Source organism: Rattus norvegicus, chromosome 6 (genome assembly GCF_021556685.1).
Source record: "Rattus norvegicus strain SHRSP/BbbUtx chromosome 6, alternate assembly SHRSP_T2T, whole genome shotgun sequence".
NCBI classification, from domain to species: Eukaryota; Metazoa; Chordata; class Mammalia; order Rodentia; family Muridae; genus Rattus; species Rattus norvegicus.
This window is the reverse complement of record NC_141539.1, coordinates 101,900,104-101,924,294: the sequence shown is the minus strand read 5'-3', so window position 1 is coordinate 101,924,294 and position 24,191 is coordinate 101,900,104. Positions and strand designations below refer to the sequence as shown.

At 46.4% G+C, this 24,191-nt stretch overlaps 1 protein-coding gene across 8 annotated transcripts in view; it reads right to left on the bottom strand.

The window, feature by feature from the left end:
• Positions 1–24,191, bottom strand: part of Fntb (farnesyltransferase, CAAX box, subunit beta) — an 89,500-nt gene that overhangs the window by 20,327 nt on the left and 44,982 nt on the right. For 3 of the 8 annotated variants that reach the window (NM_172034.2, XM_087554570.1, XM_087554571.1), the window contains 2 exon segments: positions 1,441–1,570; positions 10,467–10,553. In NM_172034.2, the coding sequence (NP_742031.1) occupies positions 1,441–1,570; positions 10,467–10,553 (217 nt within the window). 8 annotated transcript variants of the gene reach the window in all.

Below are 24,191 nucleotides of genomic sequence, written 5' to 3'. Positions count from 1 at the left end.
GGAGCACCTTCTGTCTACCAGGCCTTTTATGTGTCTTCCTCTTTCACCCTAAGGAAAGGATTACCATCCTACTTCCCAGAGGGAAAAGAGGCAGTGCAGCTAAAACCAATCAGAACATCTTCCCAGGGATTTTTGGCTAAGAGGCAGAGGCAGGCTCAAGCCTACAGTACTGACATTTTAACTTATGCATGCACTAGTATATTTCTCATGTTTGTCTACAACGTGTGTACTAGCTGGCTTTGTGTGTCAACTAGACACAAGTTGGAACTTCCCTCGAGGAAATGCCTCCACGAGACCCACCTGTAAGGCATTTCCTCAACTAGTGATCAAGGGGGGAGGACCCAGCCCACTGTGAATGGTGCTATCCCTGGGCTGGTGGTCTTGGGTTCTGTAAGAAGGCATGCTGAGCAAGCCAGGGGAACCAATCCAGTAAGCAGCATCCCTCCCTCCATGGCCTCTGCATCATCTCCTGCCTCCAGGTTCCTGCCCTGCATGAGTTCCAGTCCTGACTTCTTTGGTGATGAACAGCAATGTGGAAGTGTAAACTGAATCAACCCTTTCTTCCCCAGCTCCCTTCTTGGTCATGGTGTTTCACTGTAGCAGTAGAAACCCTGACTAAGACAACATGGGACTTTACACTTCATCTCTTACGGATGATCTCGTTGTAAAATGTATCCACAAAGCTGGTCATTCCATGTCAACTATCCAGAACCTTCACAGCGCATGCTGTGTGAGAGGCTTTCTCTCACAATGAGGGCAAAGCGCTGCTTGTTACACCACAAAATATAAAAGCAATGCTCTAGAGGGCTCATACTGGCTCAACAATGAGGGCCTGGCAGCTGCTCTCAGAGAGCTGAAGGTCTATTGTCGCTGGTTTGCTTTCATGACAGCCAGGGGAGCAATACCCCCCTAAAGACAAGGGGAATATATTCTCTCTGTATGTCCTAGGTTTCCCTTAACCTGACCGCCTTTTGAACACTGGCCAAGAGCTTGGAGGTCTAGGAGAGATGGTCTGCCTGGGGTCCTCGCTGGAATGCAGATATAGAATTTTCACAGGTAATAAATCCTTGGCCTTCACACGCTTCACAGCTCTTCTCAGAGCTTCTTTTCTTAGGAGATTCTAAAACACACGGTAACAGTGAATCCTAAGGGTCCATTGCTATTCCTCTTGGGAGCACAGGGGCAAGGTACTCTGGCTCATTCCAGACGGTGGAGGACTCAAGTCCACTCTGGGTCTGTTCAGAACCTTCAAAGCAGGCAGGAGGAGAGGTAAGAGAAGGGAGCTGAGACCGAGGGCAGCTGTGCTGACACCAGCAACCACACCTGAAGCTTCATCAGTGCTCAGCCAGCCCAGCCCGTCACCAGACGTCCCCGTGGTCCCAGATCGAGTCACATCACCAAACCTGGGCTCAGGGAGAAGATGGTGCAACAGCGACTCACTAGCAAGCTCTTCAGGTTCAAAGAACGTTCCTTCTTGAGGATCACCAGCGCAGCCAAGCCACAGAAGGTGTAGCCACCGTGGGCTTCCATCCCTGGCACCCCGCCAATGCCGCCTTCCCAGTTCTGGCACCTAAGAGAATGAAAGAAGCCGACCAGGGAGAGTGCAGGGATGAGAACAAGCGCCCTGTCCATGTTCTGGTGACAGAGAATAAGTCAGCTCTGATTACAGCATGGGATGGCAGCACCATGGGTAGAAATGTGCTGATGATTGATTTATTACCTTGGCGTGTGTATGTGTGTGTGTGTGTGTGTGTGTGTGTGTGTGTGTGTGTGTGAGTGTGTGTGTGTGCTGGTGTGTGTGTGTATGTGTGCTGGGGTGTGTGTGTGTGTGTTGTGTGCTGGTGTGTGTGCTGGTGTGTGCTGGTGTGTGTGTGTGTGTGCTGGTGTGTGTGTGTATGTATGCTGGGGTGTGTGTGTGTGTTGTGTGCTGGTGTGTGTGCTGGTGTGTGCTGGTGTGTGTGTGTGTGTGTGTGTGTGTGTGTGTGTGTGTGTGTGTGTTTGTTTCTCAGGAGGGTCATCCGCTTTGTTTTTTGAGACAGTCTCTCATTGAAACCTGAGGAATCATACTTTTGGCTAGGATGTCTTTGCCAATGAGTCTTAGGGATCCCCAAAACATCTCCCCAGTGCTGGGATTACGAGTATGTCTGGCTTTTCCCATGGGTACAGTTCAGGCCCTCTTGCTTGTACAGAGCACTTTATGGGCTGAACTATCTCCCTGGCCCCTTACCCATTAAAGTTGGCAGATTCCTTTTCCTAGAAAACAAAACTAGTAGGACCTGGAAATTTAGAAACTGTCCACTTACATAAGAAACATAGTAGCACTGGTTAATGCTCATAGTGGAAAAGTTGCAAAGTACTATATGTAGCAGACTCGTCAAGTTAAAATAAAATAGAAGAATCACTGCTACTCCTGGCGATCTTCCAGTACAAAGTTTATTGGTGGATGCCTTTTTATTTTTGTCTAGTCTCCTCTTTTTAACTCTAGCTCTGGAGCTCAAACCCAGGACTACACACACACTAGGCAGGCGCTCTACCACTGAGGTAACCCACCCCTCTTATTTCCCATTTCTGTTGGAGACCAGATTCCATGGAGCCAGGCTATCCATGAACTTCCTGAGCCCCCTGTCTTGCCTGACCTCTATGTCACTCAAGTGCTAGGATACAGATGTGTGCTGCAGCTTTTGGGTTCTCTGGTGTTTTATGTTTTGTTTTGTTTTGTTTTTAAAAAAGATTTATTCATTTATTATATATAAGTATACTGTAGCTGTCTTCAGACACACCAGAAGAGGGCATCGGATCCCATTACAGAGGGTTGTGAGGCACCATGTGGTTGCTGGGAATTGAACTCAGGACCTCTGGAAGAGCAGTCAGTGCTCTTAACCACTGAGCCATCTCTCCAGCCCAGTTTGGTTTGTCTTGATTTGTTTTGGTAGTACTGGAGATTAGACCAGGGCGCTCTACATGCTAGGCAAGTATTCTACCACTGCGCTATACCCCTCAGCCTGCTTTTTGCTTTTCAAACTAGGTCTCCCTAAACTGCCCAGGCTGGCTTTGCATTACTTGCATTACTGTAGCCCAGGCAAGACCTAGATTTGGGATTCTCCTGTTTTAGCCTCTGGAGTAGCTGGTTCACACTACCAGGCTCTGCATGGCTCAAAGTTTCTATAATGAACACACACACACACACACACACACACACACACACACACACACACACGCATATTCACACATTCACACACAGTTTTTCAGCTATGTTGTTGGCAACTATGTTGCCCAGGCATGCTCAAGTGACCCTCCTATCTCAGCTTTACAAGTGACTAGAACTACTTGGGTGTGATGGCTCAGGGCTGTAATTTCAGAACTTGTAAGACTGAGGCAGGAGGATTACCTAGACTACAGAGTAAGATCCTCTCTCAAACAAATAAGTAAATAAACACCACCAACAACAATAAACCCACTAAGTGTAAGGCTGTGTCCAGCTTTTAACTGCTCAAAAATAAGCTTTGTTTTTAAATCTTAGAATTTTCTATATACTTAAAATATCTGAGGTGGGTGTAGCAGCACACACCTTTAGTCCTAGCACCCAGGACTAATCTTTGAGCCACCGGCCAGCCTGGTCTACACAGCAAGTTTAAGTCCATCAAGAGCTACATATGAGACTCTATTTATTTATTAAAGTAATCTCTTTTTTGCAGGGGGGGAGGAGGGAGCAGGGGGGCGGAGCGAGGGGCCATATTCAAGACAGAATTTTTCTGTGTAGCCCTGGCTGTCCAAAAATTCAATCTGGAGATGAGGCTGGCCTCAAACTCACTGAGATCCCCCTGCTGAGTGCTGGGATTAAAAGAGTAGGCCACTATCACCCAGTCAGAGGTAGTTTCTTGTTGAACTTGCAGCTCACTGATTATGGCTAGTCACGCTAGCAGGCTTGCCCAGGAAATGCCCCGTTTCTGTGACCCAAGTGCTGGGATTCCAGGCAGCCACCATGACCGCCCAGAGTTTACATAGCTCAGAGGGGATGAACTCTGGTCTTCTTGCCTGCACAGCAAGTGCTGTATCTACTGCCACCTCCCCATCCCACAAATAATCTGTGGGTCAGCAGGACAGGGCCACTCCTAGGAACTGACCTTACAAAGTAGCTATTAGTGTCCAAGGGGCACACGGTAAGCATGTTTGCTATAACCCCATATTGGAGAGCAGAGTGTCAGACCAACTCAGAAGTGCAGATGTGTGAGGGAGACTGATCCATACAGCACAGTGCATCTTACCGCAGTCTTCACTGCTCTCGAAGGAGCGCTACAGTTATGAAAATGCTTCCCTTATTACATGGATGCTGGAAAACAACAGTGTGCTGTGTGACTTAATCTCCAGAATTTTGGAAGAATATAATAAAAATTAGTGTGAGGCTGGGCATGGTGGCACATGCTGTAGGTCCCAGCACTTGGGAGGCAGAGGCAAGTGGATCTTTGTGAGTTTCAGGTCAGTCTGGATTACATAGTGAGGCCCTGTCTCAAGAGACAAAAGTAACAACCAAAAATGTATAATGGTTACTCTCAGTTGTCAACTGGACACAATGTAGCATCACTGGGAAAGACAGTGTCAATGAAGGACTGTCTAGATGAGGCTGGCCTATGGGGGGGATATGTCTATGGGCGACTGTCTTGATTGTGTTAACTGATGTGGGAATACTCAGCCCACTGAGGGCAGCACCATGTCCTGGGTTTAAGTCATGAACTGTGTAAGGATGGCAAGTGGGCTGGGCACTCGTGAGCACACATGCACTCATCTCTCTCTGTCCTGCATAGCGAGTTCCTATTCCCTCTGCTTACGTCTGCTCCATGATGTGTCCTAGACTCTCAAAGTAAAACAACCCCCCATGAACTGATTTCTTTAAGGATACTTTATCACAACTCTAGGAAATGAAACTAGGAGAAGTGGTTACATCATGGTGGTAGATTACAAGTTAGATTTTCTTCTTTGCCTACCTATAACAAACATGTTTTATCTATGAAATAATTTTAAGGTCTGTGTGTGTGCTTGTGCACACCTGGATGTGTGCTGGGGGTTGAATCCAGTGAGGATTCACCCAAGGCAGGTATTCTACCATTGAGTCTGGCCCTGGCCCTGAATTTTAAATGCATTTTTAAGTGACACTGCCATGGTGCATTTCCTAATGTCACTCTTCTTTGTTGCAGTGGAACAGCACAGGTGAACAGGCAGGCCCTCATCCAGGAGCTGACAGGACCTCCAAGTCCCTCCTCATAGAGGCCTGGAGCCTGGAGAGCTCACCAGCTTTCTTCTGAGAAACTCAGGCTTAGGGAAACCTGAGTGTGCAGAGTCTGAATCAGCTGCATGCTTGGAGCAGACTGCTCTTGTCTGTCTGTCCTTCTTCCTCCATCACCACCCAAACACAGCCTCATTTTAGATTGCCAGTGCACCAGGCTGCTTGGACTAGAGAAAGCATTCATGTTTGAAAAGTAAGATGAGTGAAGAGTCTGCAAGGGAGATCGAGTTCCTTTCTTTGTTAAACTAATCTTTGCTTCAGTTAAAAAGGCAATAGTGAAAGTTTCTACTTCCAAGAGCATGAAAGAATAAACACTGAAAAGCAGCTTCCTGCCCACTCTCCACCCCAGTTCCCATTACCAGCAGTGGCCTATCAGTCTCTGTGCCTCAGTCTGTCTGTGTCTCTTTAGCACATGTCACACATACTACACATACACACACATACACATACACTCCACATATTACACACATACACATATACTATATACACCAATGCACACACACAGTACACACATACACTACATGCACACACACCCCACCCCACCCATATACTCCACACACATGCACATACACACACATACACACTGTACACACACACACTAAGGCACACACATATACTACAGACTGTGTTCTGGTTTTATACAAACAGGAACACATGTACACCCTCTCTGACCTTGTTTTCAGGTACTAAAACTCTTAGAAAATGACCATGATAGCACATGCCTACAATCCCAGCACCGATAGATGGAAAAAAAAAATCAAAGTTCACGACAGCCTCAACTAAAAAGCAAGTTCAAATCCAGCTTGGGCTGCCTATGACCCCGTCTTCAACACAGCTACAGCCACAAACACACATAATGACAACACAAAGGACAGAATGCTAGAGCCCAATAAAAAGAAGGAAGAGGGTTTAAATGGCATAAATAGCCAGGGTAAAGACAGCAGGAGACAGCAGGAACACAGGTTAGCAACAACAAAATCCTAAAAGCTGATGACCAGCACAGAGGCTAAGACCACCTAAAGGGGTAGTTAGAGAAACCTTCCTCAGTTCTGGGACAGTGGGACAGAAGCAGCAGCAGCCAAGAGCAAGACCAGGCTTGAAAATTATGGTGGTTTGAATAAGAATGGCCGCCTTAGGCTCAAATATGAATGTTTAGTCACCAGGGCGTGGCACTATTTGAGAAGGATTAGGAGGTGTGGCCTTCTTGAGTAAGTGTGTCACAGGGGGTAGGCTTTGAGGTTTCAAAATCCCTCGCCAGGCCTACTCTCCACCCTCTCTCCCTCTTACTTCCTGTTTCTCTACTTTCTCCTCTCCTCTCCTTTCCCTCCTACTTCCTCTATGTCTCCCTCTGTCTCTCTCCCCATCTCTCTCCCCGTCTCTCTCCCTGTCTGTCTGTCTTGCTGTCTGTCTAGCTGTCTGTATATCTATCTATCTATCTATCTATCTATCTATCTATCTATCTATCTCTAAAATCTACACTTCTACCAAGAAAGGAGGGGGTGCTGAATCCCCGCCTCCACAGCAGACAGCAGGCGGGATCCACGGGAGGCCAGCACAAACACCTCACCTTTTCCCTTCAAGCTTCACATCCAAGGCAGGAATTTGAAAGCTCAAGAACAAAGCCCTTCAGATACTGACATGTGTGAATTCCCTGAAAAACAGCACAGCACAGTTTGCAGGCTCCCGTCAGCTTCCATATCCGCTACAGCATGAGCAGAGTTGTTAGGCACCAGATATGTGAGCTCATCTCCATATGGAAGAGAGACCCGGCCTCACAGGCAAGGTGGAGGAGACATGCTGGGAACGGAAGAAAACTGCTGAAAGTTGTATTTTTATGCTTTAAAGTTTTATTTGTGTGTGTGTGTGTGTGTGTGTGTGTGTGTGTGTGTGTGTGTGTGTTTTGCCTGCATGTATGTTTGAATACTATGTGCAGCCCACATGGAGGACAGAAAAGGGAGTCAGGTCCCCTGGAACTGGAATTCCAGAAGATTGTGAGCCACCATGTGGTTGCTGGGATTTGAACTCAGGACCTCTGGGAGAGCAGTCAGTGCTCTTAACCACTGAGCCATCTCTCCAGCCCCCCAAAAACAAATTTGATAGGAGTCTTTTAAAATGAGGTTAATACTCCTATAAAGGCTACTGTAAAAGAAGCATGCGGAGTTATGCTGGCACATGCCTATAATGCTAGCACTCAGGAAACCAAGGCAAGATGTGGCTGGCCAGTAGTACCAGTCAGCCTTGGGTTCACACTGAGACCTTGTTTCAAAAATGAAAATAAAGAAGAAGTTGCCAAAGAAATTCTGCAATGTGATTTCTTGGTCCTGCTGAGTGCCTAGTACAGGGGAAACTGATCCACACCAAGACTCATCATCAGGAAGTCTCCAAACAGCACCAGCAAAGGAGGTCAGGCGATGACAGATAAAGAGTAAACAAAACAAACTGCCCAGGGGACTGGGCGTCTGGATGGCCTGGCATGGTAGCAGGCACTATGGTTACCACCACAGGAGGTTAACGCACTTGAATCTGGTCTGTTCCACATGTGTATACAATTTAGCATCCCATCATTCGACACAAAGAAATGAAATAATGTGTCCAAGGCACAAAGCTAGTTGTAAATAGACTGGCTCCGTCAGATCCCCATGTTTGGTGAGGGTCCTGCTAGTGAGTCCTCTTGAAGACTGGGCTGGACACTCTTACTTGGTTCAGAACACCTCCTAGGCTTGGCCAACCAAGAAAAGGCACAGGGAGTTCAATGTGGCATTAAAACTACAGCCATTGTACAACTGCAGAACGCTGGTCCCCCTATCTGTCTTTTCTTTTTTCCTTTTGGTTTGCCCAGGGGACGGCCATAGTACCCTAGTGGTGGCAGTGGCAGCCTGGGTCTTAGGGCAAGGCAGGGCAGCTAAATCTAATAGAAAACCTCCATCTTTAGCAGGAAGAAACAGGCTACTAGAAAGTGAGGACAAGCCAGGAGAGTCAGAGATGGAAAAACCCAAATTCAGCTCAAGTTTCTACGCTGAAAGCACATACGCTGGGCAGACCAAGCAGCCTGGAATCAAAACTGATCTGAGATCTGAGCCACCCGCCACCCACGGCAGGGCAGAGCACTGTTTGAAGTTTACAGTGTGAGTCTGACTAAGTGGCTGGTCTGCTTAAAAACAAAAACATCCTTTGAGGCAATCTAACAGAATCCATTCTCTACAACACACCAACCGCCATCTAAAGCTGTCCAATACAAGAACATCCAAGAAATGAGACAGGTCCATTTCAAGATACTCACATGCTGAAAAGGCCTACACATGGTTTTTAATTTTTATGATTATTTTATTCTACATGTATGGGTGTTTGCCTAACATGCATGCCTGCACACCACATGCATACCACATGCCCATGCAGGCCATTAGAGGACATTGAATCCCCCAGAAATCAAGTTACAGACAGCTGTGAGCTGCTATGGGGTTGCTAGGAACAGTATCCAGGACCTCTAGAAGAGCAGGGTTCTTAATTACTGAACCCCCACACCCACACCCCCACCCCCATAAATATACCACCCATTTAAGACTTTGTTGCCCAGACTGGCAGTAGGGACCAGCACATGCTACTGCACCCGGATCACCCAAGGGTTTCTAAGCAAACATAATACCCATTTGCCACAGGAAGTGATAAAAAGCATACTGAGAAGGCATAAAAAGATGGGACATCTCAGGGGCTGGAGAGATAGCTCAGTGGTTAAGAGCGCCGACTGCTCTTCCAGAGGTCCTGAGTTCAATTCCCAGCGACCACATGGTGGCTCACAACCATCTGTAATGAGATCAGATGCCCTCTTCTGGTGTGTCTGAAGACAGCTACAGTGTACTTACATATAATAAATAAATCTTTAAAAACAAAACAAAAAAAAAAAGATGGGACATCTCAACTGAGGAACAGAGCACTAAAAAGAACCAAATCCAGGGAATGCCCAGTTTCAGTCTCAAAGCACCACTGTCTTTCTCACAATCCTCAAAGATTCACTGACGATGACATGGAAAGTCGGAAGGCAGTGAAGCCACGCTTATAGAATTCAGACAAATACGGTCTACACCACTGCCAACTTATTACTCTCCAACCACACAGCCCACCAAGCAGGCTGGCAAATACAGGTATGTGCGGGATCTTAAAAGTGCATTTCCTAGGGGTCCTTTTCTGAGAACTTCGGGAATATTATGCTTTGTTAAAATGAATAATAATAATAAAACAGGGTTCCAACAAAGCAGAAAAATGAAGTAAATTTCATGCTGGAAGGAAGCTTCTAGATGCCTGCTGTACACCAAGCTGAGAGCAATCTGTCTACATCTAAAGCAGAGGGTGAAGGCTGAGGGAGGGGGGGAAGTACCCAGAATACACACTCACACACACTCACACGCACAGACACACACTCACTCATACACACTCACTCGTGCACACACGTACACACAGTCAAACACTCACACTCAAACACACACACACTCACACGCAGAGACACACATGCATACACAGTCACAAATAAACACGCATGCATATGTGCAAATACACAAAAGAAAATATTATTTGAAATATCTGACTGTATGAAGAAAAACTTTGTAGTACTGGCAGAGAATCTGGAGAATTCCTGATAAATACATTAATTCCAGGAAAATGAAAGTTATACAAAAAATATGACTACAGCATATCATCTGTACATATGTAATGTCATTGTACTATATTTTATTACATGGTGGTAAAGTACTATTTCAATAAAAACAGATTGTACACACAGATGCATACAGATGTGCCTTTTGTTTCCCCAGTCTCCTGAATGCTGTGATTACAGTGTGGGTACTGAGGGCCACCACACCCAGTCCTGTTTCCAGTGTTTTGTTCTTATAAACAAGTCTTTGTCTCTTTAATGCACGTGGGTGGGTTTCTGTAGAAGTGAGGTTCCTAGGTTTCATAAGCAAGAGTGTTTTGAGATATTGCCAAACTGCTTTAATCAATTTAGACTCTAACCAATGCTACTCACCAAAGGTTTAGATCTGTGCCAATATAAACTATAATATAACATTAATGGAAGTCTAAAGGTAATCTCATGTACTTGGGCATAGCAAGTCACCCCTAAGAATCCTTCTAAGTTTCTATGTTCCTTGACTGCTTGCTCTCTAAGGACTGGGGACCACGTGACTTTTCCCACCTTGCTATCCATTCAGCAGTGCCTTCGAAGAGGTCAGGAGTGATGATGTTGGTGAGAGAGGCTACTGAGGCAGCACAGTACGCACTTCTGCAAAGACAGAAACGGAGGGAAACACATCAGGCTCCAGGGCAAAGCCAAAACGAGGCTCAGAAAATTGCCTGGGTTGATTACTGCAGTCACATCGTGCTCCTGGCACACAGCTGTTCTTCCTGGGTCTCCGAGAGGTGTGACATTCTGCCTGGATAGAGTTGCTCACAGCATGGCTTCAGTGAAGGAACATGACATTCTGATCTCTCTGCCTCCGCACAGGCGGGCCTGCACCCTCAGAATTAATGGCCCTCTCAGTTCACCTCAACAACAGATTGAGCCCTTTCCCCAGAGAGCCACGACGGTTCCCACCGTCTCGTCTGGTGCTGCTGAGGTTTGTCCAGATGTCTCACTGCTGCAGGCTCGGGACTTCTGTCTGGGTTAGGGACATGTGCGAAAGGTGAGCTCTCACTTCTTCCGACAGCCACACTCCAAAGCAGGTCACCAAACCCTAATAGCTGCTTGAGCACACTAAGGGAAGAGGAAGGGGTATGTCCCCAAGCCTCTAGAGAAAAGAGCTCGGATTTCAAGTGCCGTCATCAGACACACAGAAGCACACCTTCCAACAAAAGTAGGAACAGCGTTAGGATGTGGCTCAGTTGGTAAAGTGCTTACCAAGCATGCACAAAGCCCTAGGCTTGATCCCCCAAACCGGTCATGGTAACGCATGCCCTAATCTCAACACTCAAGAGGCAAAGGCAGGAGGATCACGAGTTCAAGGCTATCCTTGGCTACAGAACAAGTTTGAGGCCAGTTTGAGATACATGAGATACTGTTTCAATAGAAAAAAAAAAAAGGTAGAAACCTGTCTTTCCGGCAGGGTAATTCCGGGGATCTAACTCAGGGGTTTGTATATACCATGAACGTTCACTTCCTCTAAGTGAAAGATCCCACGCAGAGAGACCCTTACTCAAGTCTTGGGAAATCGCGGACCCCAGACACAGAGAGACCATTTTGGATGTAATAAGCAAAGGCGAGGTTTATTACGGAGACCTATTACAGAGATCTCCGGGCCGACACATATCCCGCGCAGGAGACAGAGGTGTCGGCCCCGAAACTCAAAAGTCAGAGGGTTATATAGAGAAGGCTAGGGGGTTTTGGCGTGGTTACATACAATTGGCTCATTCAAACATAGCAGTGAGAACAAAGCAGAAAGAGTACGTGCTAGAAGTCAGGGGCTTATCAGGGGCCGGAGGACACCTAGTTGAAATATGGCCCTGAGTGAGCTGGGGGGAGATGTCTTCCTGCCAGACGTCCCATGAATCAGTCTCATTAACTCAGGCTGGTTCCTGCATTCCTTTTTTTATGGCTTGTCAGTCCTGCCTGAACAGTGTTTCCTGTGTTCCTTTATCTTTATGGCCTGCTAGTCTTGGCTGCAGGGCTTAGCCCTGGGTCTGTGGCCTTTTGGGGTTTATTTTTTTAATTTTTATATTTTTAAACCTAGAATTCGTATAATTTTCTTTTCATTCCCGTCTTCTCCTACTAAATAATTCTAATCTTAGAATTTTGATATCAAGTCTCGTATTTGGTCTCACCAGTTGTCCTAACTGACTGGTACTGTTGTCTCACAACCATCAACCGCACAGCACCCACTCAATTTTTAACAAAAGCAATTAACCTGTTTGTCACGCAGGAGCCAAAAACTAAAACCAAGAAAATTATTAATAATGGCCCAGCTGTAGCAGAGTGTAGGGTAGTCATCCAGGGAGATCTACTAAACTAGCTCTCGAACCATCTCTGATGTGTTTTTCTGTCTGTCTTTTGTCTAACCTTTTTTTAAGTTTATTTATGGAGTCTTTAATTATTCTTGAATGGTCTGTATAGAAGCAACATTTTTTTTTCAGTATAGCACACAGACTCCTTTTTTAAGGAATATCAGGTCTAATCTTTTTTTTTATTTTGAAGGACTACCTCTGAGAGGGAGGTTAGGTATTCTTGGAGGTCAGCTAAAAAGTCTTTTATTTTTTTTATATCTGAGTCAATGGCAGTTCTGAATTCTCTATAAGCTTTGTATTGTAGGGCAACAGCAGATGTCCTTGTGCTGCTCTTGCAGCACCTAGATAGCCCTAGCCCTAAGTAATTTTTAACTCTTTTTTTATTAAGTTTTTAGCATCAGGATTCTATCTGGACACTATCTGAACCTATACATCAAGGTCATGACTGTCTTTCAGAACTTCTAAACTTATATAGGTTGTGATCCCTGAGGCACAATCCCAAGAAGTGTTAGGAGTACTAACATATGTAATGTTACATCATTTGTAATAGAAATCAAGCCTATCCCCACACCTATCTCGATGGAACCCAGGACAAACATGACTGAATTTCCCTCTAGGTCCCAGCTCTCAGCCCTAACAGCTAGTAAGTACACGACTGGTGAGGGCTGAGAATTGACGGCTGTCAGGGTGGTCAGCAGCACCAGGTATGGTCCTTTCCAGCGAGGATCGAGTGTCTGGGCTCAGTGTAGCTGCTTCCGACCTGGAACTGATGGGATGTCTCAGGGGTCTCCGGGGCATAGGCTGCTGTCAGCTGTGAGCAGATTTCTTTCTGTATCACCTGTAGGTCTTTTAGCCTGGCACACAAATCATTATTACTATGACATGTTGGTTCAGTAACATCATCTAATACAGTCAGGGGAGCTGAGGCCCCATATAAGATCTCAAAGGGGGTAAGGCTGAATCTGGAAGGGGTATTTCTTGCTCTGAAGAGAGCAAGAGGGAAGGAGTGTCACCCAGTCTGTGCCAGTCTCCATGGTCAATTTGTTTAGGGTCTCTTTTAGAGTTCTGTTTATTTACTCTACCTGTCTTGAACTTTGAGGTCTGTAAATATAATGTAATTTCCAATCGACCTCTAAATATCTGGCCACACCCTGGCTTACCTTGGCAACGAAAGTAGGACCGTTGTCTGACCAGATTACCTTGGGCATTCCAGACCTGGGGAAGATTTCTTTCAGTATCTTCTTGATGATTGTAGAGGCCGTCTCTCGTTTGGTGAGGAAAGCTTCTATCTATTCTTGAAAAAGTATCTACAAGCACTAGGAGATACTTGTGATTATATTTTTTTGGTTTTATCTCAGTGAAGTTCACTTCGACTTTTCACTAAACTCTCTAGGTCTCTTTGCCCTGTTTGTTTGTTAAGCATTTATTTATTGACATATCTTATACTTTTTACTGTCTCTCTTGGCTAAAATCTTAAAGTCTATTATATATATTTTAACTATTTGGACAAACTTCTTATCTCTTAAATGAGTCCATTTCTTAATTTGGCAAAGTGAGTCTTTTGTTTGTTCTTTGGGGAGTATAGCTTCCCCTCAAGTGTGCCATTGTCCTTTATCTTTTAAGCAATTTGGGCCTTTTCTAAGTGAGGCCATCCCTTAGTCTAATCCTAGTTCTCAGTGGCTGTCTCTTGCAGGCCTGTAACCAGGATAGGCTCCTGTATAGCCATTTCCCGAGCCACTTTATCTGTTTTGTCACTGCCCCATGTCACTGAATCTCTTCCCTCCTGTATTCCTGGGCAATGAATAGTACTCACAGTTGTTGGCTTCATCCGGGCATCCAAGAGATGTCAAAGGCATCTGTGGCGCTGATGTGCTGGGGGGGGTAGAGGTTCAGCCATTCTAGATGACATTGTGTTGTCCACCATGGCAGCACCCACTTGTCTCTGACCTTTATTCATGAAGAGAACTGTTCCCGTCTGTGGACAAGGTCCTCGGCTTTCAGCAGGGGTCAATCAGCCAGTCGCAGAGGTCTTTCCTCCACCCATGTGCTTCTGTCAGTGTTTGACACTCGTGCTGTGGTGGCTCCAGGTCCGGATTGGGCAGCAAGGTGACCAGATTGTCCCCAACCGGTGGAGAATCTAGTCCATGGCAGCTGACCAGTGGTCCCATCTTTGGACACTCTATCAGCCACTCTATCACAGTTTAAGTCCTGGATTGGGTGATAATTGTTAGTGCCCGGCTGGCAGGAACGGTGTGTTTCAGGCAGAAAAGCACTAAGCCATTCAACTCCCAGCATCAGTTACTGGTGTACTGAGACAGGTCTTAAGCTCCACATACACAGTCTATAGATATGTATACACATGGCCTCATCCAGCCATTTCAGCCCACGCAAGCCAATTTGGAGAGCAATTTTCTCATGAGCAAGGGATGGGGGCAGTCAGGGATGACTATGAACTAGTGGGTTACCCGGCCCACGCCAAGGTCCACTGTTCTTCGGGCAGTCCATAAGTATTGTTCGTTGTTAGTAGCTCCTTGCACTCAAGGTCTTTGGATATTGGCCCACAGGGGGGCATAGGAGCACAGAGCATTGGGTCCCTGTATCCACAAAACAACTGGGCGGGCTTCCCTTCTATCTCTGTGTATAGCCAGCACCAAGAGGCTCTCCAGTGTCCCCTCTTGTTCTTTCTGGGGCAGTCCCTGACCCAATATCCTTTTTCTTTGTATTAGGCACACTGATCTTTAGTCAGGAATTCTCTTCTGTTGCCAGGTACTATCTTCCTAGGTTCCCTAACTACTGTGGCCAGTATATGTTCCTCTCTCGTCTTTTATCTCTCTTTATCTCTCTAACTTCCTCTTCTTTTTGTCTCTTTTTTTTTTTTAGCTTTCTGTTCTTTTTACCTCTTTCTCTGTAACTTGTACTAACTCTCAGCAACTTAACTTAACCCTTTAAATTTTTGTAACTTTTTCTTCATATCCTTTTTTTATCTTAGCCAGATTGGTGGGGCATTTTCTAGCCCCTCAGAGACCCACCCTTGGAGCCTGGCGGCAGACCTGGCACTCCCTACCTTTAGGCGTCTGAAGAGAGCAGGCAGAAGTGAGGGCCTTCTATCCATCTCTGGAACACTTTTTCTGGCCTCTAGTAGGATTCCGTCTTTCCTCGGTGGTAAAGAAGACCTGTAACAGTTACTAACAAGCATCTCAAATGGGATGGTGAGAAAACAAGAGAATCTTGAGAATAGAGGTCCACTGAAGAGGGCAAATAGCATTTAGTCACACAGCTAAGCCAAGAGGCTTTCTTGGGACAAAAAGACCTTGTGTCTGTGAAACAGAAAAGTGAGCAGAGGGGCAGCCTATCTGTTACCGGCTGTCTCTCTGGACTTAGATTTTCCCTTAAGGAGTACCTTCCTTTAGTGCCAGCTCAGTGGCTTTATCACTCAAGAGACCCATCCTCTAAATGGCACTAGGCTTTCAGTAACAACTAATAATAAAAGGATGGAGAGACGATAGAACCTGAGTGTTAGATACTAAGCAGCTGACAAAAGAATTGTAACCAGTTCACCTGGGGCTTCTTGTCTCTTATATCTAATAAAGAGATTGTTAATACTATAGTACCAACCTTTAATAAAAAAAAACTATAGCTCTCTCCATGTCTCTGAATATCAGGACTGTAGTAGTAGTCCTTTACCAAACTGTCTCAGTGGGCTAAGGGCCCATGGAAACGAAAACATTAATCCTGACCTCGGCCACAGCCAAAGCCTGAATTCTAAATTTAAACTGGCAAAACAAAACAAAGTTCTTTACAGTTTGTTGCAGATTCTTTGAAACTATTTTAGGGGCTTCTCTGTCCCCCAACCTGGGACATTTCGACCACAGGGGCAGGAACTGGCTGCTGTGGGGATAGGATCAAAGGCATTCTCCATGCTAATGATGACCAGTGAGAAAAGTAATTTAATGCTGGAGACTGGCTACTCTCTTGGAATAGGGCCAGCAGATAAGGCAGGCTCCTTAAAGAACTTCTCTTAATGAGCACCCTCTTTCTGTGAGCAAAAGAGTTGAAGGTCTGGTCACTAAAAGCAGAAATTCCTTTTTTGTTCTTGTTTTCCTTAGAGTCCTCCCCCACCTCACTCTCAGCCTTTTTAGATTATTCTTTATGTAGCATTTTTAACACAGCCTGTCCCTTTTTTATAGCCTGTTGACAGCATTTCTGATCTTTTAGGCAGCTATGCACTAAGTGTCATACCGGCTGAAACTCCACCTTTAAGATTCTTTGTTTCTAAGCAAAATTTAAATCCTTTTCCAGCTTATCTCAGCTGTCCACCATGAGATTCCCAGAGATCGCAAACCAAGGTGTAGTAATTCACTAAGAAATCTTTTTATAGTGTTTCTTTTTACCTTAAGCCTTTTTCTTTTAAACAGCTCCTGAAGAGCCAGAAAAATTGGGAGAGACTTGAGAAGTCCCCATGCTCGCTGCAGCAGCTCCGCAGCTAATTTCGCTCCCCCCTACTGTGTGTTTCAAGCACAAGCACAGATAAAACACTATGTTTTAAAAACTTAACATTGGCTATCAACCAACACACCGCCACTAGAGCGTGGTCTATAAAATTAAGTTTCTTACTCACTATACTTGTTTCATACCGGAGGCCTAATCTGGGGAACTTTTTTATTTATGAGCGGTTTCTTCCTCAAGGCTTTTGTTAATGTCTGTTTACACAACTGTTAACAGCAGCTAGGCTGATCAAGGGGAGTAAAGGGAGGGGCCTCTCTCCTTGGGGAGGAGGCTCAGGAGAGAAAGACAAAACTCCCTGGCAGAAAACAATTTCTCTCAAGCAAATTATTTTTAACTCTTAACTTAAGCACCAAGAGGACCAAGTAAAACTCTTTGACGAACAAAGCAAACAGTTTCATGATTTCAAACACAGTCATCAGTCCAAGATTTTAAACACAGTCGTCAGTCCAAATTCAAACACAGTCGTCAGTCCAAAATTCAAAAACGAAACAAAAGCCAAAAAGACACTCGACAATACCACAGAAAACAAGCCAGACAAACAAGACCAAGACAAAGCATCTTATAACCAACTTTCACAGATGTCTGGTACCTTCAGTACGTGGCCCAAACTGCAGCTTAACCTTAGCTGCTTTTGGGATGAGATGGACCGTCTGATTCCACCTCCCAACAGGATTCCAGAGTGTCCTCTTGTCCTAACGACTAAGCACACTTGTCCGTGCCTATATTTAAATAGGCAGCCGAACTCGACCTCTGACGGAGTGGGATTCCTCGTCCACTCCCGCCTAGGTAAAAGGAGCATTCCATCTCCTTTGTTCCAGAAAACCAGAGTCAGGTCCTCCTGACTGTCCATAGCCGGGCTCTCCCGACTGTTCTCCGCCCGTGGAACGTCTTCCAGGGGCTGCAGCCTTGCGGGCCCGGGGCGTCCCCCCTTCCGCAGCCAGGGGGTCCTCACGGACCACAAAGGCAGCTGCACTGAGTGGGGATACACATCCACTCTCCTACAGGGCAGGAATACACATCCACCCTCTTACCACAGGGCAGGAATACACATCCACCCTCTCAGCACAAGGCAGGAATACCCATCTGCCCTCTTACCACAGGGCAGGAATACCCATCTGCCCTCTTACCACAGGGCAGGAATACCCATCTGCCCTCTTAACACTGACCAGTACTAAGACACACATATATACACACACGGTGGAACCAAAACAGAGACAGACACAGACTGACGAATGCGGCGCCGCTCACACAGAAACACTCAGACAAACATCCAACTCACCTCCAAGGGGTCTTCGGAGTCTGGGGTAGTCGCGCAGATCCCGGACGAGCCCCCATAAATATGAAAGATCCCACGCAGAGAGACCCTTACTCAAGTCTTGGGAAATCGCGGACCCCAGACACAGAGAGACCATTTTGGATGTAATAAGCAAAGGCGAGGTTTATTACGGAGACCTATTACAGAGATCTCCGGGCCGACACATATCCCGCGCAGGAGACAGAGGTGTCGGCCCCGAAACTCAAAAGTCAGAGGGTTATATAGAGAAGGCTAGGGGGTTTTGGCGTGGTTACATACAATTGGCTCATTCAAACATAGCAGTGAGAACAAAGCAGAAAGAGTACGTGCTAGAAGTCAGGGGCTTATCAGGGGCCGGAGGACACCTAGTTGAAATATGGCCCTGAGTGAGCTGGGGGGAGATGTCTTCCTGCCAGACGTCCCATGAATCAGTCTCATTAACTCAGGCTGGTTCCTGCATTCCTTTTTTTATGGCTTGTCAGTCCTGCCTGAACAGTGTTTCCTGTGTTCCTTTATCTTTATGGCCTGCTAGTCTTGGCTGCAGGGCTTAGCCCTGGGTCTGTGGCCTTTTGGGGTTTATTTTTTTAATTTTTATATTTTTAAACCTAGAATTCGTATAATTTTCTTTTCATAAGCTACATTCCTAGCTCCTATCTGAAAAATGAGCAAATAAAATAAAATCTATCCATTTGATTTGAGTTAATCGTGTCGTTCTATCCTTTCAGTCATGACTCCAGACGCTCTTTCATCTCCTCCGCCTGTCCTGGAACAACCCATAGTCTTCTCCAATACCCGCCATGGAAAGACAGGAGTTATATGCTTGAATTCTACTCACAAACCCTTCCCTAAGGGCTCAGAAGGAACCTGAAAGGGAAGGGAAGGGAAGCCTGGCTTCCATCTTACTCTGCGTGCAGACTAACGTGAGGCAGACTTGCTGAGGCGCTCTACGGAAATCTCTGCAGAAACCACAGGCTTGGCTGTCCTATCGGCATTATGGCCAGCCAGGCTCCCACTGGCCGAAGGCACAGCCGAGGCTGAGTCTCGCCGGCAGGCGGATGGATACACGCAGTACACAAGATGCGCCAGCAGAGTACACAAGAGTCAAGCGTGCGAGGGCCAAATGTTGCCATTTACCATATGCTAACTCTGAAGGTATGATCTAATTTCCTGCAGGGCTTGAGCCATCACAAAGGCTCTGCAGAGTTCTCAGAATCCTAACGAGGCAGGGAGGGGCCTGAAATGCAGTCTGCCTTTCATCTTGGAAGAACAGACAGGGGAGGCAGTTGTGGAATGCTGTCCTCCCGGTGTGATACGGCTGCTACAGTCTTGAAATGAAAGCAGTTGTGATGACTTCAATAGATCCTCACAAGATAGTGTCTATCTATTCCTGTGCAGAAGGAGAGTGGGGGAGGGGCATCAGGCCCTTACGGAGACTCCGGCCACTCCTTTTCTGAAACCCGCTCCCCCACTAGCTGTATGCAATCCTGAGGAGCTGCTGCACGTGGTCTCAGGTGCTTGAGAGTATGCAGGAGGTAGAAGACTGAGGGAGGACTCACATGAGGCAGCTATCATGACTAAATTGTCTCTTGGGTCTGTTATTGCCCGCTCTAGTGAGGATGAACAGAAATTCACCTCCCAGGATGAGGCCATCAACAACTAGTGGCTGGACGGGGGATGAACAGAGCCAGAGATGAGTTGGGGGAGCACAGTTACACGGCCTCTGCTAAGGGGGATGGGCTAACAACTGAGGCTGAGCTGTCTGAGGGTACAGCATCCATGGGGGCAGTTCCGGTGCGGCCATCTTTGCCCAAGTGGTATGGATAAGCAGGTCTCCCTGCTGGAATGGCAACTCGGTTCCCCCATGCTGATGTAAGACATGAGACAGACGCTGGGCCGTCTAACCCAGAGGGAACTTTAGTACCCAAAGTCTGCAGGGGAGATCCCAGAGGAACTGTCCTCCTCTGCACTCCTGCATGTGACAGAGGGCGGCAGGCTCCTTGATGTCTGTATTGGAGACACCCTCAGATGGTTGATGGACTTGAGAATCTATTACAATCCCTGACAACTTCATGTACAATGGAATAAGACTGCCAGGAACACCGAGGCTATAGTCAACAAGACACGCAGCTGAAACCGAGCTGTCTGCCCGAGGGCAGAACTTGCTCATGAGTGGGAAGCCGGCATGTGGGCACTGTACTCCATGTCAGCCTTCATCAGGATGCCCTAACCTGGATAAAGAGAGGAGACAGAGGTGCTGGCTTGCCACTGCTGACAGCTGGGGCAAACAATAGGAAAGTGTAACCTGGATCTGTACAAAAACCCTCTGTAATTCAAGAATCCAGAACACATGGGAAGAGTCAAACTGGGAAATGAGGTAGAAATGATATGGAGGGAACGAGGCACGGGAGAGGAGGTGTAAGCGTTCTCTGTGTTCAGCAGGGAGCTAAGAAGGACTTTAAAGCAGGCTAGGGACTGGCATGGGGTCATGGGGCTTTTGAGGTTTGCCTCTTTGTGAGGTAGGAGAGGTGCTGGTGGGCCTGAGTAATTTAGATTGGCATGGCCAACCAGTTTGTAAAGGGCTAAACCATCAAAAAGGATTCGAAAAAGAAAAACCAAATAAAATGGCCTGTTTGCGTCCAGGTCACTTGAAAACAAATGAGGCAAAATCTGTGCTCGTGTGGCGTTCACAAGAAAAGCTGACAGAAACCAAATGTGTTGTGAGCTTCTAGTGTTTCTTAACCTAACCCCTTCACAGAGCTCACCTAAGACCATCAGAAAACACAGACATTTATATTACAATTCATAACAGTAGCGAAATCACAGCTGTGCAATAGCAACGAGAATAATGTTAAGGTTGGGGTGGGGGTCACCACAACATGAGGAACTGTATTAAGGGTCGCAGTATTAGGAAGGTTGAAAGGGCATTGGTCTAGAAGCTTGAACAACAGTTTCCCAAAGAGGTGGGAGAGGGACAGGTGAGCCCAGTGTGCCCACTGCTATGGAGGAAGGAGTCCTGAGGGTGAGAACTGACACAGCCACTTCCCCAACATGGTGGCCAACGCTGTTCATACAGAAGGGCCTGGCAGGGCAACTAAGTGCCACATGTTGAACTGAGGATTTACTGGCCCTCTTCTAATGTGCAAAGAGGCTAGAGCCATGAGCTGCCTTAGTTCCTGGCAGTCCCCAGTAAACATCAGTGGACTGATATAAAGATAAAGTGATGTAAGTAAAAATCTTGCTGGGGTGGGCAATTATTGCCCCCCATGCTCTGTATATATCTCCCTTGAAAACACACTGGGAGTAGAGATTCTCTACCCAACCCAGGACACTTGGGACAGCCGGCTGTGCTGACGGCAAGGCAGTAGGATCAGCGCTGGCCTGGAGCTTGCCAAACCCAGGAAGTCCAGTCAGGCAACAGCTGTGGTAAGCGAGAGTGCAGTACTGCTACCTCTTGGCCCTAGGCTGGGCAGTACAGCACAAGATGGTTCTATTAAGCCCACCAGACATGGGTAGGCATGCGCGTGGCCTATGGCAGTACCCCAAGATGAGGAGGTGTTGGTTCATGAACAATGACTGTGGATACCTGAGCTAAATAAGGTCACCCCCCCTCCACCCCACATGCACTGCTGCACCTAACATTGCTCTTTGGAAGAAACTACTTTTAAGAGCAATGGGATCAAAGTCAGGCACACCTTTAATCCCAGCATTCAGGAGGCAGAGGCAGGCTTGTGGTCAGTCTGGTCTACAGAGTGAGCTCCAGGACAGCCACGGCTACACAGGGAAACCTCGTCTCAAGCAAACAAACAAAGCAATGGGATCTTTTGACTCTCACTAACAGTTTTAAAGAATATTCTCCCAGCCATCAACTCCTAAGACCTATTCTCATTGCTTGGAATAGCTGCCTGTGGTGTGTGTGCATTGAGAGCCTACCCCCACTTTGTGAAAGAGTTCCTTTTGCACGTGATATAATATTAAGCTGTAGGCTCTCCACAGATTTGGAAAAGCACCTAGAAGAACAGAAAAACAGAAGATAAAGGGTTCAATTGTTTCCTGGGTGTGGGGATATCTCCCTATGGTATTGGCAAGGGAGACCCCTAAAGTCCCACTATTCAGGCTATATTACTATTGGCCACATATGAATGGTATGTAACTAGATGGTAAGATCCTATTGCAAGAAACTACTGTATGTTCTGGTTGCAGAATATGAAGGAATCAAGCTGGACTGAGCTAGAAGCTCACTGGTTGCTTTTCGTAGTGCCACAGGACACTAGGCTGGCTGCTGGGAGAAACGGTCGCCAACAGGCCTGCTTGGCTGTGTGTTAATGTCATCAACATAGCAGGTAAAATCCATCTGCTAGTGAAGCAATGGTACAAACAACTACTTTTTCAATGGAGGGAAACTATGTTTGGTATTGTAAAACAGCAAAACCCTATGCGGGCAGGAAGGCTACTGCTGTTGTCAAATAGTTTATCTTTACCTTTTAGCAGTTTACCTTCTGCACATTTGTCTAAACAGTTTCTAGAGAGACTTAGAATCGGTCAAATTGTTGAAAATGTCCTGGTGCGCTCAGCAAGTCATCATACATCTACATAATTCCAAGGTCCAGGGATTGCTGCAGAAGAGAATATAAGAATACAAAGCCCAGGAGAAGGGGCGGAGTGTTGTGGAATTCCTAGGCATGAATAACTGCTGTCCTCTGGAAATCAGAGCATTTGTGATTACCCATGTGACACTCAAGAGACTAAGCCTATTAACATTTCCTTGTTAGAGAAGGGGAGGGGAGATGTTTAGATACTCAGCTGAGACTCCAGCCTCTTGCTCCTTCCTGACCTCCACCCGATGCATGTAATCCTGACTCCACAAAGTGTGGCTTCAGAGAACATAGGATGTACAAGACTGACTGGGGACGGGAACTCCAATGATGCAGCTTTTGTGACTGTCACCCGTGGGTTTTGGTGGTGCAGCTGCCCACATCACCCATGTTCTATAAACAACTCCAGTGCACTCAATGGTTCACCAAGCAGGGCCTGGATGAAATTTTCCTTGACCTCTGGTTGCCCTCTGTATTTGAGATGGACAGAAATAAGACTCCCAAGAAAAGTCACACAACAGTAACTAACCACAAATCCTAGATCACACACAGAGCTGGGGAGGGAACAGACACAACTTTCCATGTAGCTTCTTCCTGTTCCTGTGTCCAGCACCATGGCTCTCAGGCTCGTCTGCTTTTGTCTTCTCTTCAGCACTGTCCTCCAGACCCAAGTCTTTATCATCCGCCTGGATCAACCTTCTGTTTGTCTCCCTCCTTCCAGTCCAGAAACCAGAGGACGTCACTGGAGCACTCTAATTCATTCACTGCTACCAGAGAACTCAGAGAGTTCAAGTCAGCTCATTTCACTGCCTACTTAAAACCTGTAAGAATTTATTTGTCAGCCTCTGTAATGAGAGTTCAGGGTCTCCTCCATCTGTCCCCAGCCTGCCACAGGTCATTGTTCCCAGAGGCCTGCAGGCCTCCTACACCTCAGTAGCTTTCAGCTAACTGCTCATCCCTTGAATACATCCTGCTCTGTCACTTGTCTCTCCTCTCCCCAGAGAACACTACAAATCCTACAGTTAATTCATGAATAGATGAACAGACAAAAATGAATAAATAGGCCCCCTATTTATTGTTTATTTGTTTGTTTTCCCAGTGCTCAGGATTGAATCCGGTGTCTCATATATAGTAAGCAAATGCTCTAAATGAGAGCTGCACGTCAAACTTCCATTTTGCTTTTTACTTTGAGACAGGATCTCAGAGTTACCAGGCTAGCCTTTACTTTATAACTCTGCTGAGTCTTCTGAGTAGGAGTCTGAGGTCATGGGCCAGGCCCGGCTAACAGTAACTCCTTACTTAGCTGTTCATTGCAGGGACCCCGAAGCTATGGACACCTGAGTAAGGCATTCTTAGGAACTACCAGGAATTGTTCTAGACTCTGGGGTCAGGAGACCATCTCTGTCTAATCAGGCACTGGAATAAGCTGCTCTCTAAGTGATAAATTGTCTCTGGTTTTGACTTTCTCTACTGAGCACTGGCTGGTGCTTCTAGGCAAAGGAAAACCAAAGAAATGTGGCGAGGATGATGG